This window comes from Cuculus canorus, chromosome 18 (assembly GCF_017976375.1).
Source record: "Cuculus canorus isolate bCucCan1 chromosome 18, bCucCan1.pri, whole genome shotgun sequence".
Taxonomy (NCBI): Eukaryota; Metazoa; Chordata; class Aves; order Cuculiformes; family Cuculidae; genus Cuculus; species Cuculus canorus.
The window spans coordinates 3,511,290-3,530,091 of NC_071418.1; the positions used below are offsets into that span (position 1 = coordinate 3,511,290).

The 18,802-nt window shown below is 41.7% G+C and overlaps 1 protein-coding gene across 2 annotated transcripts in view; it reads right to left on the bottom strand.

The window, feature by feature from the left end:
- The window catches only part of ERN1 (endoplasmic reticulum to nucleus signaling 1), a 33,158-nt gene extending 14,977 nt beyond the window's left edge, over positions 1 to 18,181 (bottom strand). For both annotated transcript variants that reach the window (XM_054083393.1, XM_054083392.1), the window contains exons 1-3: positions 18,056 to 18,181; positions 9,518 to 9,629; positions 680 to 713 (exon numbers count right to left, since the gene is read on the bottom strand). In XM_054083393.1, the coding sequence (XP_053939368.1) occupies positions 680 to 713; positions 9,518 to 9,629; positions 18,056 to 18,115 (206 nt within the window). In that variant the 5' untranslated portion in view covers positions 18,116 to 18,181. The remainder of the gene's footprint in view (positions 1 to 679; positions 714 to 9,517; positions 9,630 to 18,055) is intronic.
- Positions 18,182 to 18,802: the final 621 nt, after the last annotated feature.

Genomic DNA, 18,802 nt, shown 5'->3' on the forward strand with positions numbered 1-18,802 from the left:
AATGCTTTTAAAATGCCACAGATTTAAAGAAATCCATCAAATAAACAAATCCATAAAGCATAAAGAAGGCAAGTAACAATAAAGGAGCCGCCAGAACTATGTAAATCTGAGAAGCAATGGGAACTCCTCCAACTACAAGTAAACCACCCCAAACCCCAACATCAAAAAAACCCACAAAAAAGCAAGGATGTTACCACTGAGTTCAGAGACACAAAGCTAAAGCCCCGATTCCCTAGTTAAAAGCAAAATTGGTAAGCTAAAGGAGCTACTCTGAAGTAACAGCTTGAGGGTTTCACTGAAGATTCTGGTAGCTTCACTAATTTTAGTCTTTTATTCTAACAGAATAGGCAAAAAATGCAGAAACTGCTCCCAAGCTGTTCCTGGCATTTTCTGTTCAGTTAAGATCGTGGCACAGTTTGCACACCGGATCTCTAACCCTGAGCAGGGGCTGGAGGGAACAGCCTGCAGACAGGATGTTTCTCCTTACTGCTATAAATAAGAGAATTGTATGTGGTTATTTATATCCTTTCTGCATCTGCTCTCTAAACCACCTCACACTGACTGACGCCAGGTATGCAGCCTTTCTAGAATACAGATTGTTTTGGTTCAAATTAAACCAAATTTCAAGATGTCAGTGAATTCAAACAAGCAGTAAATGAGATAAAGGGAACAGACTTACTCTTCCACATGTATTGGCACTTGGAGAACAGGGTCTGTATAAACAGAAAAAGATAAAGTCATAATACTGGAAATTCAGTTCCTTGAACTTGCTAGATACAGGATTAAGTCAGGTCTGAAACAACTTGCTCCTTTTTGAAATAGTGATGTACGGACTCTGGAAGCGGCCATCTCAGCAGCCTCCATGGTCTCCTGCTTGGTCGTGAAACTCAGCTGCTAAAGTGGAAAAGCACAAAGCAGCTGAGAAGTTTTAAGTCTTCTGAAGTTCTTTGCTCAGTTTCATTCACATCACCCGCAGCAGCCCCTGGGAGCAGACCAGACAGCAGTACTGTACTGGATCTTGGGTTTTCTCCTTATTTCTCACCTGGGCAGAGCACACAGTCTGTCAGAACTGCCTGTACACATTAATAAAACCTCTCTCTTCCCACATGCCTGCGTGATCACTGGCAGCCCAGCAGGCAACCACTGTCCCTGCCCAGGCTTCTACAACCAATCTTACTTAAAAACGAGCTACAGCTCATGTAAAGTCTGCAGAGATTGTGAGAACAGCGATATTAAAGTACCTATCTTGATATTTTCCTACAACAAAGCCAACCCAGTGCTTTTTTAATCTATATTTCACAAAACTTTGCTACTCTTGATTCAAGCACCTTGTGTAGCAGGCAGATAAGCACACACTTTCTAGCCAACTCCACATTTGATTTGAAATGCAAGGTACAAACAGCAAGTCTCATGCTACCCTCACTGAGCAGAACTGGCAGACTGCCAGCGTCTGACGGGCAAGACTGATGCAAGTCACAGAAAACTTAGTTCCACTTCCCAATCCAAGATAAAACCTCAGCACGTCAGTGAAAAGAAAAAGAGAAGTCTGCCACTGGCTACACAAAATTATTTAAAACCTGATCTTTTCACTTAAATAATCTTCCCACTAAAATTTATTCAAGAATCCACATTACATAAAAATCAAAAGATTTGGAAACAATTTCACAATCATTAGTGTTCCGAGTGATCCAAGTGATTTCGCTTTCATCATCAAAAACAAGTCATGAAACTAAAATTGACAATGCTATATCTAAATTCTTATAAATTGAAAGGTAAATTAAGAACAGTAACATGTTTTTTATGTGAGGTGGTGTGACCTCAAAATTACTATCTGAGGCCTCAAAATCCCCCGAACCACAGGATTTTCAATCTTGATGCCAAAAGCACAAAAGTTCCCAGATTTGTGAGACATCTTTCACAACTTCCAAGACAAATGTGTGTCCTTATTTATGGGTATATTGGCAGAAAGTAACTCTAAAGTCATGAGGATACGAGGACTCTCCACTGCTGCAGGGCAAAATCAACCCTTTACACCAGAACAGGCCTGAGTAAGAAGATAACCAAGCAAACAAATACTGTTTTTTCACCAGCCCTGTTTCCATGCAAACACCATGATGCAACAGGAGGAAAACTGATGATTTTGAGAGCTTCTGACTGGGAAGCTGGCAGAGATTCTGAGCAGCCTGACTGTACTGTGATATTTGCAGAGCTAAGCAAGACAAGAACAAGAAATTCAGGGATCATTACATGGGTCTTACAAAGTCTCTATCACCCTGCACTATAATACGGCACCAGACAAACTGCTGGGTTTGACAGCAGCCTTTGTCCCTTTTTCTTCAAAACAGATTAAAAAAAACTGAGAAAATCCTACCCAAACAGATCTCTAGCAGCAATGCAGCTGAAAAACGTATGTGCACATGTATCGGAGACATAAAGAAAGCACAATATGAGGAATTACAGTAAAGCTACTTTGATTCTCATTAAATTTCTTTCACAACAGCAAACACACCCAGAGCAGCTTTGCTCAAAACATAACTACATATATATATTATTCTTTTTTCCCTCTTTAAGCCTAAACAGTGTTCCAGACATCCTCAAAGCTGTCAGAATAAACTACTCAAAAGCATATTAAACTTTTGGGAACAAACCCATCAACCGGAGAGGGAGTTGGCACTACTCAAACACTGGATCATACTCCAGCAAGCAAACTCACTGCTCAGCAAGCAATCTTGTTAAGACCCGTGCTCGCTCCTCTTCTCATGGTCACTCACCACTGCACTGGCAAGAACAGCACCAAACAGCCTCCCTCCACCCCAACGGACTCCCTCTAATGCAGGGAGCCTGCAGAGCTGTGCCAGCTCTGGGAAGAAACCCAGCGGAGAGTTTATTTATTGAGAACTTGAGCACACACTGAAAAGTCCTACTAATAATTAACATTCAAACAAAGGAGCCAAGTGATTCATCATTACGTATCTGTCTCTACAGATGACGCTGCTTAGTCAGACCTTTATTCCATTGACTACAGCAAGCAATTCTTTTCTATTCCTTGTGCGAAGAAACTAGCTTTGATTTATGTTGGGAGGGATCCCCTGCTCCAAATTTACAGTTGATTAAATGCCAATTACTTCTCAGTGTTTGCTTCAAGGGTTCCATGAGCTTTATGATATCTAATGCAACACATGGTGACTTAGAACATCATTGCTGAAGACAAGGAAGCAAGAAAAAAGCATTAGCTGATCATTATATAAAGCAGTTCAATTCCGGAGTTCAACTGCGAGGCTGAACTACTAGAGGCAAACAGACATCCAGTTTATATACTCAATGTATCTATAAGTCTAGGCGAAACTAAATACAAGAAGAAAGAGACACTAAAGACCATGTTAGAGGTTTTGTAATCATGAATGCTTCATGGGAAGGGAAACTCTCACAGTTTTGTGGGAGAAAAAAGCATCATAAACCAGCAGAAAATGGCACCTGCCCCAGCTGAAGGAAGATTCAATGCAAATGCTACAAGTGTTGCTAAAGGCAAACACCAAATAAACTGTCTCTTGATTAACTGATTACACAGAAAGCATCTCACTTGATGAAAAATGACCCGTTGCCTGCAGTGACGATGACTATTGCCAGATACCAGCAATCTTTATCAACAGTGCTTGAGCAATCTTGTCCTATCTGCAAACATCTCCTACTCAAGCCATCACTGGTGATAACAAAGCTGCACAACTTGTTTTTGAAAGAACAACTGACTGCTTATACATTGTTTAAGTATTGTAATGCAGGTTCTCTTTAAAATCACTTTCCAGTCAGCCTAGGCAAAGGATAAGAGAACAGGTTCTTGTCCAAATTATCTTCAGAAACTTTGAAATTTGATTTTAATAAAAGGATTGCTTATGCTCTGAATTGAATGGAGGTGTGATGTTGTTATATGAAATTACAATGCAAAATTAATACTATCCAAATTTTCTGACAGCACCGTTACTGACATACTCAACACACCCTCTACAGCAAAACAGGCCAGAATGTGATTTCCTCGAACAAACTAGTATTTCAGAGTTTTTTCAAAGAATGCTCAGGAAAACTTGAACAATCACAGGAAATTTCAAAAGACAGATTATGTTTTCTAGCAACTGATCCTGGTTTGCCCATGACATTTCCAGGACAGCTTGGTTAGTAACACTTTCCAAGAGTTCCCTCTCTTCCCCCAAAGTCCAGCGAATAATAATAATACGGCACAGCACTAGTGGACCAATAACTTGACTTCATTGTGTTTTCTAAGACTCGGCAATCTACTTTTACAAAAAAACCTTTCCACACTGCTCCAGCCATCTCAAAGATCTCGTAAGTGTTGCATGATTTTATTGACCACATAGTACCATAACAGTAAAAGAACACACACATACATGCACACATAATATTTACTTACATTAAGCTTTTACTGTCAAGCTTATATTTCCAAAAGCTGTTGGATAAATGTCACTTATACCCATTTCATTAACTTTAATTAACAACGCCAGAAATCCCTTGAATGTCCCTTTAACTTCTCTACTGAGTTTTTCTGAGCACTCCTGCATCTCAGACATGAGTGAAGCCTTACGACAAGGTCCAAGCTGTTCAGTGTGTGCTGCACAGAACCATCATGTTTACGAGAGGCCCTTAAACTTTTCTTTAGTACCATGTCTTCAATATCAAGAACAACAGTGTTTCGTCAGAAATGAAAAAAAACCTGCTTTTACTTGTTTTCTCAGTAATTGAAATTTGATTTATTAACAACGATAAAAAGAAGTAGACGGAACAGATTAAGATGTTATTACAAAGCAGCAGGAAATGTTAGTACTTACTGGCATACAGATCAAAATACAGATCAAAATACAGCTTATTATGATGGCTTCCTGCAACATTTAAGTGTTGCATATGAACAGTTAGAAAGCATTGATTATCAATATTTATTTCCATGCATGAGGCTATTCACACATGAATACAAACTGATGCAGTTTATTTTCTGAAGTGAAAGGAATTCCTTCGCTACTAGCACCATCCAACTGGAAAGACAAGCTGTGGAAAGCAATTTGTCTACATTTTTAGCTACAGGGGTCATGTAAATTTTCTCATTTTCTTAACACTCATGATCTTGAACCCTGAGGAACTCCTGAACTTTGAAGACAGACAATGAACTCCTCACATTCACTTTCATGTGGTTTGGGACATTTTCCAACTTTATTTCAATGTTTGTTTTGAAATCAGATCTCACTGTGAAATAAAAAGAGATTCTTGAGTTTAATTTAATGTTGTCAAGTCTTACAGTGCTCTTCATATGCTTGAACAGAGACTAGTGAAAGAATGAATCGTGCTATAACTGACACCACCTTTTGCTCCACAACGGATCAAACGGAAAAAAATTCTTGCAAAAGTCAGAGAACTGAAGCCTTATCTTCTCTTCAACAGCTCAAGTGTTAACATGCCGAGTCTGGAATCACGTAATCCTGCTTTCAAAATCTCCCTGAACCGCAGTTCCCTGTAATTAGCCAAGTCATTCTAACAGGCCCCATCTGTTCCAATGCCAACAACAGCGATAACCACAGAACAAAGCGATCAGTATTCTGTATAGGAACAAAAACTTTACAGAGAACATGGGATAGAACTGTGATAAAAATCTATCTGTCTCTCCCTTAAGCTTCCATTCCCTGCAGCAGGGGAAAAGCCAATTTCTTGCAACGTCCTACATAAAGTTTTCGGTACTATATCCTGCCCAAAAGCTTTCCGCTTTCTAAACTAAGAAAAAAGATGTCAAAACCATGGGGGGGGGGGGCATTAGGAAGCAGGGCACCATCCTGTAAATATCTCCAGTGCTGGATGGAAGATCGAGTTTTCTATAGATATTTCCACAAGCTTCCAAGTTGTTTTCCCTGCACTAAGGCAGAGTATTTAATGATTTCTGTATTAAAATCCTACAACTCAATACAGACCAGCTTCAGCTTTATGATCTGGTAACACACCTGTGTTTAAACAAGCACAGGCACACACCATTAGTAAAACTATTGCCACTGACACTGTCTGTTAAATTAATTCAGCAAAGCATATTAATGCCCACAAGCACAGGAAGTTCAAGGGCATCAGCAGAATAAAAATTGTCATTAAAAAGACTGCTGACACATCCTCTTCGTCATTGTGGGACTTCAAGAATGTTGTCCTGTAAGAATGGAAAAGCTTTAACTTTTACAAGCTAAGAAAAATATTTGTAAAATAAATGTGTCAAGAAAAATGAATGAAAGGGACATTGATCCTAAATTATATAGATTCATTCTAGCACTCTGTTTATAGAAGTACAGCAGTTACTAGAAACCTGTTAACATAATGACTGTGCAGCAAGTTAGTAAATCATTGGGCTTAGTTACGCTTTCCTAAAATGAACAATTTGACCTGGCAGCAAGCAGATGTCCCTGGCAGCAGGCAGATAAAATTTTGGTTGCATGATAGCCAGAAAATATTTGTGCCTTTATCATTTGCTTGTGAGTGGGTAGAAGCGTACGACACATTTCAGGTTATTCTGAGATAATTCTAACCCATATTTTGCATACACACATGGAAAAAAGCCATATATGCAATTTTTGAAACTAAAACCATAACGCTAAATATAATGCGCTTGACTTTTCACTGTATTTCACAAACACACTATAAGATAAAACTTGCCCTTTGACCAAAACCCACGTCTTTTTTCATGCACCAGATAGGGTTGCATACTTTCACCACTGTACTGTGCTCTCAGAAAGAACCAGTGACTGAAAAGGAGAAGTGAGGAATTCTGAAACAGCAAATGAGTCACTCCCCACTGGAGTGAGCTGGAAAAAAATGTTTCCTGACCTGAGGCCCTGCCATGAGATTTGGGCTAACAGGCCAATTTAAAACCATGCCATCCTCACCTGCTCTTGCAATTACAGTAAATGAGGTTAGAGATACTAACAATTTATCCTCTAGAATTTGTTGAAAAAAGCACTGTTCCACAATTGTTTTGACAATCTTCATTAATTTACAGCTACACACAAAAATATTGCTGCTTGCCTGAGACTAACCACTACCAATTATTAAAGCATGATCTACAGATCTCAGATTTGCCCTTTAAAATCTACATATTGCATACCATTAAGCATTAATATCTTTGTCTTATCATAACCAGCCTGCTAAAGTCTATAGGTTACGAGTAAGGTTTCAGAAATGAAAATTGATTGTAGGCCATCATTTTTTGCTTGATCATAACAATATTTCTGCTGGCTCTAAATCTAGAGCCAAATACATAAATATTATATGTTCTTCTGGCAAATTACTTCGCATTAATTCTTAGCGGAAAAGCTTTTAAGTAGCTGGTGAATGAAAAGAAAGATATCGCTATGACCAGTAGAGCAGGACACAAAGTGACAGTCTGAAGAACAGAGAAATACTCTGTCCAAAAGCACAGTCTGAAACACTACATTCTTAACATCTCAAAATTCAATATTCTGCTCATTCATCAAAGCTCTTGAGCTAACAAAGGTGTATCAGATGATTTTTCACAAAGATGGCTCACACTGAAATCAGAATATGAAGTCTGACAGTAAGGACAAAAGCATTCTCCACATTCTGACTCACTCATCACAATCTCCATCTTACCTGCAAGGAAAAGCAAACCTAAAGTGCTGTGCCCTTGTATCTTTCAAAGAGATATACAGGAAACAATAGAAGTAGTTTCATTTCTAGTAATTTCGGGGAAGAGATCTGAGTCTAACTCATCTTACTGAGGATTCTCACCAAGTAACTCGCTGGTGGCAAGTGCAGCAAACATGGGAGCCTATCACACTGCCACTAGAGCTGACAGCTCCTTTTATTGACCAGAGATGGCTCTAAGAGCCTTATTTCATCTCTGATCTTAAATGCGCACCACCCCTTTTACACAGCCTTTCAATACAAGGTGGTGGTGTGGGGCCACAGCAGAAGCAGAGGCCTCTCAGAAATTTGGGAGGAGAAGGAATGAGGGTTCTCTCTATAAACTTCCCAACCATATTCCAGCTTTCCAAGGCCCAGGGAATAAGCAACATCAGTTACCCGGCCACTGAAAAATCCCGAGAGCTGTCAGATCACGGGATCCATCAAAGCCAAGAGGAAATGAAGGTATTAAGCACCCTCAACAAATAAGCCCACAATCTTGCTACACATAACTGTGGTGAATGTACCTTTGTTCCTGAACTACCAGATTCCTATTACTAACTGACCCATTTTCTATCTGCTTTATGGGGAGCACAAGTTGTCACGCTGCCCTTCTTGCCAGCGCCACATGAAGGCAGGAAACCAAAACACATTACTGTGGTGATAACCACTGGCTCATTTACTCTGCACACCTAAGATAAGCTTCAGCACTGCATTAAAATAAACCACACATGGCAAGATTTTCATGCTTGTTTAACTACTGCCTGATAATGAACACTGCCTTGTTTTTTTCCCCAATAAAAATAAAAAGTATATTAATTGCCCTTTGTTAAATAACATGCTGCTTAAGTGCAGTAATAAAATGCTCTCTTCCCGATGAATGCCAGTGCAGCACTTCATGTGACTTCCACAGCTTCTCAAACCACATGAATTGCGAGGCCTGACACAAAAAAGCCCAAGACTGAGCCCATAGCTCAGGAACCAAGAGTGGGAAAGACAAAGAGATGGGTATAGAACATGTTCTGACCTGTCACAGCGAGACAAGGCTCAGCTCAATTGCTTCACTCAGTGCAAGCGGACAAGTGTTCAAATAGAGACATTTTCTTACCCTTGGCCAGAAAATGTCGGTGTGCAAGAGTGAACGGCGAGTTCACACCAAGACACTGTGCCAGCCTACAGTGCTTTTTACTCCAAGAGAAGCTACAAAAGCATTCATGTTCATTTATGAAATTCACTTTTAGTCTAGTGGGTTTGCATTCAAATATGAACGGCTTCACAAATAAGAGCAACCAGTTTGTACTGCAGACATCCCATACACACAACCCATTTCCTACTATTTCAGCTCTCCCACTAAACTGACATCAGGCTTAAAAATAGAGGGCAGAATGATGCAATCACTGTAACTCCTTTCCATCTGACCTGCTTTCCAAGTTATTTCCAGAAGTGATGAAAAAGTGCTATAGCCACTTCTACCACACGTAATCAGAGTCCCACTAAAACAAATTTGTATTAAATACTGAATTTTTCATGAAGACAGGAAGAGCTATCTCTGCTCAAAAACTGAAATTACAAAATCACTTCCAGTCACAGAGTGATGTTACATTTCTTTACACGAGTGCAGCTCTTTTACTTAAGAGACTGCTCTGTTCCTAAACATCTATCACATAAAAAAAAAAGACCAGAGATTTGCATGTTATCCACTGTACCACTGAATGTAGGGTATGCCAAAGACAAATTGATGCAAGCCCTTCGCAACCAGTTCCACCAGCTGACACTCTCATCTGACATCTACTCTGTGTTGTTACTGTTACTGAGTCAAGCGCATCAGACACCTCCTGCTCACCTTCTTTTAAAGTCCACTTGATTGCTCCTGTCCTCTTGCTGACAGCATGCAAACTTCCATCAAGTGTTGAAACAAACAATAGGGTTTCTGGCACAGTTACTGAGCTGGTGTCCTGCAAAAGAAAAACCCATACGCTGAATATAATCATTTACGTCAGAGTTCACTCCTACCTGTCATACAGTACGTTGTCTAGAACTTCATTTGGTTTTAATCACATAGACTGCACAACTTTCTTTCCCCTTTGAATTCAGTTCATTCTTACTTGCTTCTCCCTGTAAATGTTATGGAACTGCTTACAGTGTTAAGTTCCCCTAGAGACAAACTGGGAGATGCTTAATCTAAACTTCCATTTCAATTTTATACCAAAGACTTCTTGTACTAGAGCCAGCGAAACTAGAGAGAGGGCTGATCCAGGAAAGAACCATCATGAAGACCGAATTAGCTAGTGTAATGAACTCAAAAGCAGCTCAGAGAGCCTAAGTGTTGTCAAAACCATGCTACTACCAAGCAAACAGAAAACACTTTGCCAAGGTTTAGTTCCCTAGAGATGAAAAGACATTGGCTCAGTAGAACAAGGATATATAAAACCGAAAGATGATGAATATTCTACAGTGCTGACTGTGGCTGAGAGACAGGATGGAGCTGCAAGTATGGATACTGTCTCTGAGCAAGGGCAGAATACTTAGGGTAGACACAGCTTAAAAGCTGGAGGAAATCCATACTGTTAAGCCTCTTAGTTGTGTTTTTATACCTGTCTCCCAACACCGTACTTCTGCAGCACACAGTAAATAACACTAAGAAAGCCCATATGTTTTAACACATCCACAGACCCCCTAGAAAGCAGTTAGCTGCAGGACTCAAATCTCAGTTTGACATTCTGATAATTCTGCCACTCTGTATTTATGCGTCCATGTACGGGGCTTTTGGTGCCTGCTGTTATTCCTACAGTACAAGCAGCTCTTGAGCCCGGCTATTGCAGAGCACGTGATTTTAATCAAAGGGTATCATACAAACATGAAGGACTCAGAACCATGCAGTTATCGTGGGAACAGTGTGGCTGGGTCCCAGGTGTTTCATAGCACAGGGCAGAAAAAAAACATGTTAAATTAACATCTACTCTTCTCTTTCTGCCTAAAGATGATCTCATATGCCCTACAACTGATCTGTTTCCATATACCAAGTCTCGAGTAACTTGTCATTTGTAGCCTGCATCTGCATCACTCATCTGTGAGCCACCTGCCCGGTTCAGGGAGTTTCACGGTTAAATATAATCCTTATCCTACCATAGTTCATGAAATAAAAGTGTATGCATTTCACATAACAATGACTTAAATTGTAAGAAACAGTTATCAGTCATGTTAGAACTACTGCAAAGCAGAATACCCAACTGCCAAATTAAAATGCACAGATACGGGAATTACTTTCTTTGAAAAACTGTATGTTTTTAGTGGAACTCTACTGCAGTGTCAGACTACCAGCTAAAGCACAAAGCTAAAAGAAGAATATAATACACTAATAACTTGCCAGCTTTCAGTTCACACCTACAAATATCATACATGATTCTTGCCAGTCATACTGAAAACAGCTGGAGCAGACAACTGTAAAATACACAGCACAGAGAAAATGAATGCACAAATCAACAATACACAAATGATATATCAGAAATAACTGCTGGAAGCCCAGGGAAAAGATGTAGCTTAACACATAAATATAATTTTCATTATCTGATGTAGTTAAATTAGGTAGGCTGCACAAACACCTGCACTTCAATCAAATATTTACAGCTGCATCTGGAATTAAATTTTGCAGTGTTAACCAGGTGCATTGAATAACAGCTCCTCCCTCGCTGGCCTGTAAATACGCAGCTTGAGACAATACCAATCAGAACTGAACTTAGGAACTTTCTAGCCTAATGACCGATGTGTATGTAAGAACAAAGAGAGGCTCGATTGTAGTGTTACGAGTTCTCATTCTTTTGTAAAATTTATTACTCTCGTTAAAGCAAACTACTATAACAAAAAAAAACAAACCAAACAACCAAAAATCCAGGCAATTCTGATTCCCAGTGATTCATAACAGATAAGGAATTCCTTCCTCCTACACACAAAAATGTTGAAAAGGCAGTTTAATTTCAAGCTAATATAAACTTAATGCATAAAAATAGGTATTTTCCCCCTCAGGCTTTTGTTTTAGGTAAGATGTAACAGTTACTTGATTTCTTTAACTATTACCTCAGAAGCTTTGTAACAAATGAAATAACTTGGAAGCCTCAGTTGTAAAATGCTGTCTGCAGGGCTCTGGGCTTACAAAACAGAAACAAAGCGAAAACATGAACCACAGACACTGAATGAATAGTCCAACTCTGAATTTCAACTAATTGCCCAAACCAGCCGCGCCTGCTGGGTTAACAGCATTTAATTAACCATCACTCAACTGCCACTGGTTGCCTAACACCAGCCAGCAGGCAGTCGTTGAAGCCCACATCTGTGAGAGTCTAATGAACAATGAACCGCAACATCTGAACAACTTCTTATAAATTGTTTTTTATCCAGGCCTCTGACAAGCAGATTTCTGCTTTCTCACACCAAAAAAAAATGTGCATTTTCACTGCATCTGTACTCACAAAAAAATCTCTGTTTCATAGAATTTAATTCTTCTTCCATCAGATTCACAGATAAGGCAGAAAACATTTTTTGACAATGTTTCAATACAGTACGTTATATGGTATAAATCCTGCACATTATGCAGAGCAGGGAACACAAGAAATACTTGCTTCTTCGTGATAGACCTATGTCCCCCTAAGCCTGCTCCATGAACCAAAAAGCATGTAATTTAAAGGACTAGAATGACCGTTTGCTTTTCTACCAGAAAAGACACACCAAATCCATCCATCATCCAAACTGTTTCAGTTAACAAACACAGTGAAACTGCATCTGGAGTGAAATACTAAGTTGAGCAAGAATATCCAACAGTTAAAGACAGGAAGTGAAAATTCTTGAAGTTCCTTTAAATTGCAGGTGGGAATTTGACACCCAGAATGGATTGACTGGTGTTGAAGTTTAGTTGCAAATAAAATACAGCATATAGCAATCTTCTATGTATACAGACCAAGATTGTTTTTCTAAGCTACTTTTTACACTCTGCACAAGTTTTTCTTATCTTTCATCATCTTATCTTACAGACTCAGTAGATTATCCACGGAGCACGTTCTCCTCCCGTCATCTTACCGAGAAGTGACTAGAGCACGTATCATCTTCACAAAAAACGTGCCTGTAAAATAGCCACCGTGATTATGGCTGCATATCAAATACCAGTAACACGTAGTGTATGGAACACTACTTCCTGTAAATTTAAGACTTTCATATTTAACATTTGAGTGTCTGTTTGTTGTCATCAAGGCCATAGAAAGTATGGAATTAAATGTGAGCTCTGAAACTCTCTAAAACATCAGTAATCAATATTGTCTTGTCGATTATTGACATTTTACAAGGCTCTGATACTTGGGATCAAACAGAAAGTACCAACGCTCCTCCGCACATTCTGCAGTCAGAGGTATAAGAGAGCTTTTAGATGACGTACGAGCTGAATGATAAAGAAAAACAGCGCTGAAGAAGTTTTTCTGTTGAAAACCAGATAACACCTGAATGTTGCCCACAATGAACTAGAAACTTCTCAGATGTGACTAAGAGCAGGAAATTGGGGTTTCTGAGTTTTACAGTGTAACATCCTTCGTTTGGGAGGGAAAATGCCACTCCCAGCTCCCGTACTTACGGTGCCTTCTACCTCTTTGTGACCAACAGGAAAGTGGGAACTCTTCCTGAGGCAGGAAAAAAGCACGAAGGGAGCAGAATAGATCAGGACTCTGAAAGCCTGTTAGGTCCAAACAGCCAGAGGGATCACCTTCTCTTCCAAGGGCTCTGGAACACTGCCCAAGGAGCGAACTCAGCACAAAGGCACACAGATTCCACTGACAAAAGGATTCTGCCACAGCACGCTCCTCTTACCTTCCAAATGCAGCTGGGCAGTGTCACTGCTTCTGCTGAGCTCATGCTGTCCACTCGAACCCACTTTGTCCCTGCATCACTTTTTACTAATGCTTTCCTTCACCTCACTTGCACACAGACAAAATACATACAATACCATATATTAAAACTCTTCCATTCATTCATACTTTTCAAAGCAGCTGAAAATGCACTTGGGATTAACCAGCTAAGGAATACACTGACACTGCTGAAGCTTATGCCCTACATGTAAAAAACCCAAATGGCTCCAAACAATTCTGAAGGACCAAGGGAGTCAAACAAAAGTCAGCGCAAGCTGCAAAACAAGTTCTGGTGTGTCTGTGGCACAGTTCAGCAAAGATTATTTCCACTCACCACAACATTTCAGATTCTTCTAAGGGTTAGCAGAGCAATGCCCTGTTCTGTTTCATTGTGTTAGAAGAAAACAGATACCCACAGGAATAATTTCTTCCATTAATTTATCTGCTTAAAACCAGTACGTTTGAAATGCAGGTTGCTGGGTATGCACAAATCCCACTGAAGTCAGCGGACACAGCAGACAGAAGGCAAACTAGGCCACTCTGTTCCTCGAGGTTACTATTCTGTAACCCAGAAATACGTTTCGCTGTGAGGGTGATGCCACAAGAGGTCCTGCAAGTACCGAAACACCTCACAGCGACACGGGGTGCTTGGTGGCGGCACTGGCTCTGAGAAGAAGGACTGATTTCATAGAAATAATTGAGTGCTCACCAGTAAACCAATCGCAGTGCTACGTGTTAGCAGGTAATGACTGTCTCTCTTCAGAGTCTGAAGTAGGCACACGTTCACCCAACTTAACGTGTAAGGTCTGATGGATGATAAAGGATGGGTGGTTTGCCAACTGCAATTTACATCCCCATCATTTCTTTGGGAATGCCTGGCTTACCAAAGAAAAAAGTTCACAACATATACATTCACTCGAGGAAAAAATCCAACATTCCTTACTCCATAATTAGCGTAATACACATCAGATGGTACATTTGCCTTTACTGGGAAACTATGAAAAAAAAATTTCAGCATTACCAGCACCAGACACTTTCCTCCCACTAAGAAAAGGCCTATACCATCATTTCTGCTACTGCAACCACATCAATAAACTGATAAGGAGACAAAGCATTTTTAAACATTAGCAAACGCTGCAAGCAATTGGCATATCCATCACAGACAGCATATGATTCAGCAACCTTGTTTTGACAGCTATCCTCTAATTCCATTGCCAGGCTAGAGGCTAACACCATACATAACAAAGCCATGCTGTGAAGAAACTCTTTATGAACTTTACTGAACTGCTGGGGGAAGCTTTTCAGTGTAACTGATAACAGAGTTAATATACGAAAGAAAGCTGACAGAAAATGAACTATATCTTCTTTCAAAAGTGAAATCAACTCTACACATCTCTTCATCTTAATTTAAACTCCAGTGTGTTTCTGTTAGCCATTTCTCCCCACCACTATGACTCAGTTCCAGAGACTTTACATTCATGTACCCACTCATACTACAGCAGGAAAAACTGATAACTATGGGAATTCCACTCCAACCACCCTCTGACGGGACTGAACTTAAAGTGGTGCTCCACACCACAAACTCCAGGGTGTTTTCAGACATGGGTCTCTCTGTAAAACCAAAACTTATTTCAATATTCACAAAAACACCAGCAACCATGAGTAGAAGGACAAAGTTGCAAGTACACACATTTACACTGCAGGACAGAGCTGTCCATGATAGTTTTAGGTGTGGAAGACAAGTTTGCATTTCCCCTCCCTGTAAAAAAACCTGAAACTTGAGGTAGCTTTTTTTTTTTTGAGTGATCAAAGAGATCTGCAAATCAAATAAAATACATTTATGTTAGTTGACATAGCGACTGAAGATATTGTCTTTAAAACCTGCTGCTGTCTCACACAGGTTTTCATGCCTATTGATTGATTAACTGGCCAAACACCTCCTGCCTGGATAAAGAACCCAGTAGTAGGCAACACACCTGGCTAAGGCCAGGGTTTTTCTGTGCCAGATGCAGCCCGCACACACCAGGTCACCGAGCACTTAAACCAGTCCCTCAGCCTGTGGGAGCAAATAGACTAATGTTCCAAACGCCAGTTTAATCCCAGAGAGGCAGCTATTTTTGAGTTGCACTGACTCCATGTTAAAAGAGAAACAGGCAGAGTTTGGAATGCCCATGGCTCACAAAACCAAGCCTTTTTTTTCAAGCTACAGAGCTGTAAATCATTACTAAATGATGTTTGCAGCGAGTGCTTATTTACTGATAGCTCTCTTGCATTTCTTATTGAGGTATTTGAGATGTCACCCTCTTATAATGTGTTCCCATCATCTGCAGGACAATTCCAAGGGCTACGCACTGTGTCACCTGAATAGCAAGAAATAACATTTCATCTTGTAAAGAAAGGACAGGAAAGAAAGCTCTTGTACGAACATCTATAAATTGTAGGAAAACAATATTAAAGTTGGGTTATAAAGAAACAAAGAGTACATTTACTGGACAAAGAGAATACAGGCAGATCATCACCAGAACTCTTAAATCTACAGAAAACAATCTGCAAAAGTATTTAGGAAGTCTCCTGTTTTTCACGTGACCTCCATACCAAGAATTGTATGCAAGTCTTTTTCATGGGAATTTATTACTCAAGCGGCATTAATAGTTCTAAATAATTCTTCCCAGTTAAGTGGGTTAATTACAGGTGAGATGACTGGGACACAGGTTTGATCACAGAGATCAAACCCAGTTCTGAAAAGGGCCTGCAGAACAGAATAGATTTCAGCCTGGAAACCACGGTGAGGACTACAGCTGGCAGAGCAAAAAGACAAGGCTGAGAGCCGAGAAAAGAAACAGAGAACCTGAGAACCCAAGATCAGATACTGATCTGAGGTAAGCAGGCAGGGCAGCCAAGAGGAAAGAGAAATCCACAGAAAAAAGGGGCTGAATTCTTCCAGGGCTCCAGTCCAATTTCTCTAACTATGGAAGTAAAATTACACACAACTCAGAAATAACTTGTTGATTCAAAAAGTGTTTTTAGTACTTAAAAATACTTCTTAGTATTCTTATTGAGTACTATTTTTTAAAACCTAATGAGTTGCAGATCAGTGTTTTTCCTGCAATATCTGAACCCCAAGCCTGTCAGGGACCTGTCAGATATCAGCCCAAACTAAGACAAAGACATTAAAATCTTTATTGCAGAGTCATAAAGCAATTTTTGTTGACAGATTACATTTAATTTTTTCCTAATGAAGTAAAAACAGGAGGTACAGTACACAGCTGCACTACAAAATGCGTTTACCTTTGAAAAAGGGGAGCAGAGCTATTAGATCCCAGGCTAAAAACAAAGCTTTCAGCTTTGCTTAAGGTGAACTCTAACCCCTATATTGCACCAGCATTTTCAGGTAACAATGAACAATCCATCAAAGAACATAACCTAAAACTTGCCTCTGCTACACCTCCCTGTAATGCAAACAGTGAATGCCAGCTGGCTTCTTCATTGTCTCCTAATCCTGAGAACTTGCAAAGAGCAGGACCTTTCAGAATTGCATTTTTGAAGACCTGGTGTTCCATCTCAGTACACACACAGCAGACAGCACCCATTTTACAGTACTCTGTTTAGAAGTTATTACCTCCGTACAAATAATATGCTCAGCATTCCATCTGCTTCACACCAGTTCCAGCATTCCCAATGCTTTTATTGCTCTACGCAATACCTTATAACCGACCTGGTTATTTCTTAAGAGGTTTTGTAGGGCAGCGACTTGTGCACTTTGTTTCTCACCTTTGGATTTAGAACTGTACTTCCTTTTTGGATACCAACCAACCCTACATACACCCAGACCATGCCACTGTCTTCGCTGTTCAAAATCAGAGAATGGTTTGGGTTGGAAGAGATCTCAAAGCCCATCAAGTTCCACCCTCTGCCGCGGATAGGGACACCTACCACTGGATCAAAACCTCATCCAACCTGGCCTTGAACACCTCCAGGGATGGGATCTAAGGGTTCTGGTTGATGGCAAGTGAGAATCGTGGAACCATGAGATGGTTTGGGTTGGAAGGGACCTCAAAGCCCATCCAATTCCACCTCTTGCGATGGGCAGGAACACCTCCCACTGGATCAGGCTACTCCAAGCCCCATCCAGCCTGGCCTTTAACACCTCTACGGATGGGGAAGCCATAACTTCTCTGGACAACCTGCTCCAGCTCCTCTCCACCCTCTTATTTCTTCCTAATCTATATTAGACATTGCAATTTAAAGCCATTCGCCCTCATCCCATCACTCCACGCCTCGTAAAAAGTCCCTCCCCAGCTTTCCTGGAGCCCCTTTCAGTGCTGGAAGCTGCTCTAAGGTCTCCCCAGAGCCTTCTCGTCTCCAGGCTGAACAACCCCAACTCTCTCAGCCTGTCCTCGGATCATCCCCGTGGCCTCCTCTGGACCAGCTCCAACCCGGACGCCCCACGACTCAAATGGTTCCCCGCGGCCCCGCTCGCCCCGTGCCCCGCTCACCCCGTGCCCGGGCAGCAGCAGCAGCAGCAGCAGCAGCAGGAGGCGGCGGAGCGGCCCCATGGCTGCGGGGCTGCGCGGCGTCAGCGGGCGGGGCCGCGCCAGGCACCGCGTCACGGGGGCGGGGACGGCACCGGGCACCGGGACGGGGCAGCACCGCCCCCAGCGCCCGGGGACGGGAAGGGGGCAGCACCCTCCCCAGCGCCCGGGAACGGGAAAGGGGACGGGGCAGCGCCCACACCCAGTCCCCGGGAACGGGAAGAGGGACGGGAATGGGGCAGCGCCGCCCCAGCGCCCGGGAACGGGAATGAAAATGGGACCGGGACGGGGCAGCGCTCGGGAATGGGGATAAGGACGGGAATGGGAACGGGGCAGCACTGCCCCCAGCGCCCGGGAACGGGTCTGGGGCAGCTCCGCCTGCACCGCCCGCTCTGCCGGGGACAGAAAGGAGGAGGAGGCAGCGCCACCTCCATCGCCCACCTCCAACGGCCGCTGCCGCCCCGTCCCGCTCCGCCCGGAGCTGCGGTTTTGCTCCGCTACCGGAGACTCCCGGTTCGTGCCAAGTCCCGGCAGAGCCGCAGGGCGTGCGGAGTGCCCGCAGCCCTCAGCGCTTTCAGCCGGTGGCTGCCGGTTTGTTTATAAACACCCGGGGTAAATCCAGCCTCCCTCCACCCTGCCCGCTGTGACCTCGCTGGTTTTCGAAGGAGATCAGGACAAATTTATTAGGCGTAGCTGCTGTTCTCACTTTCA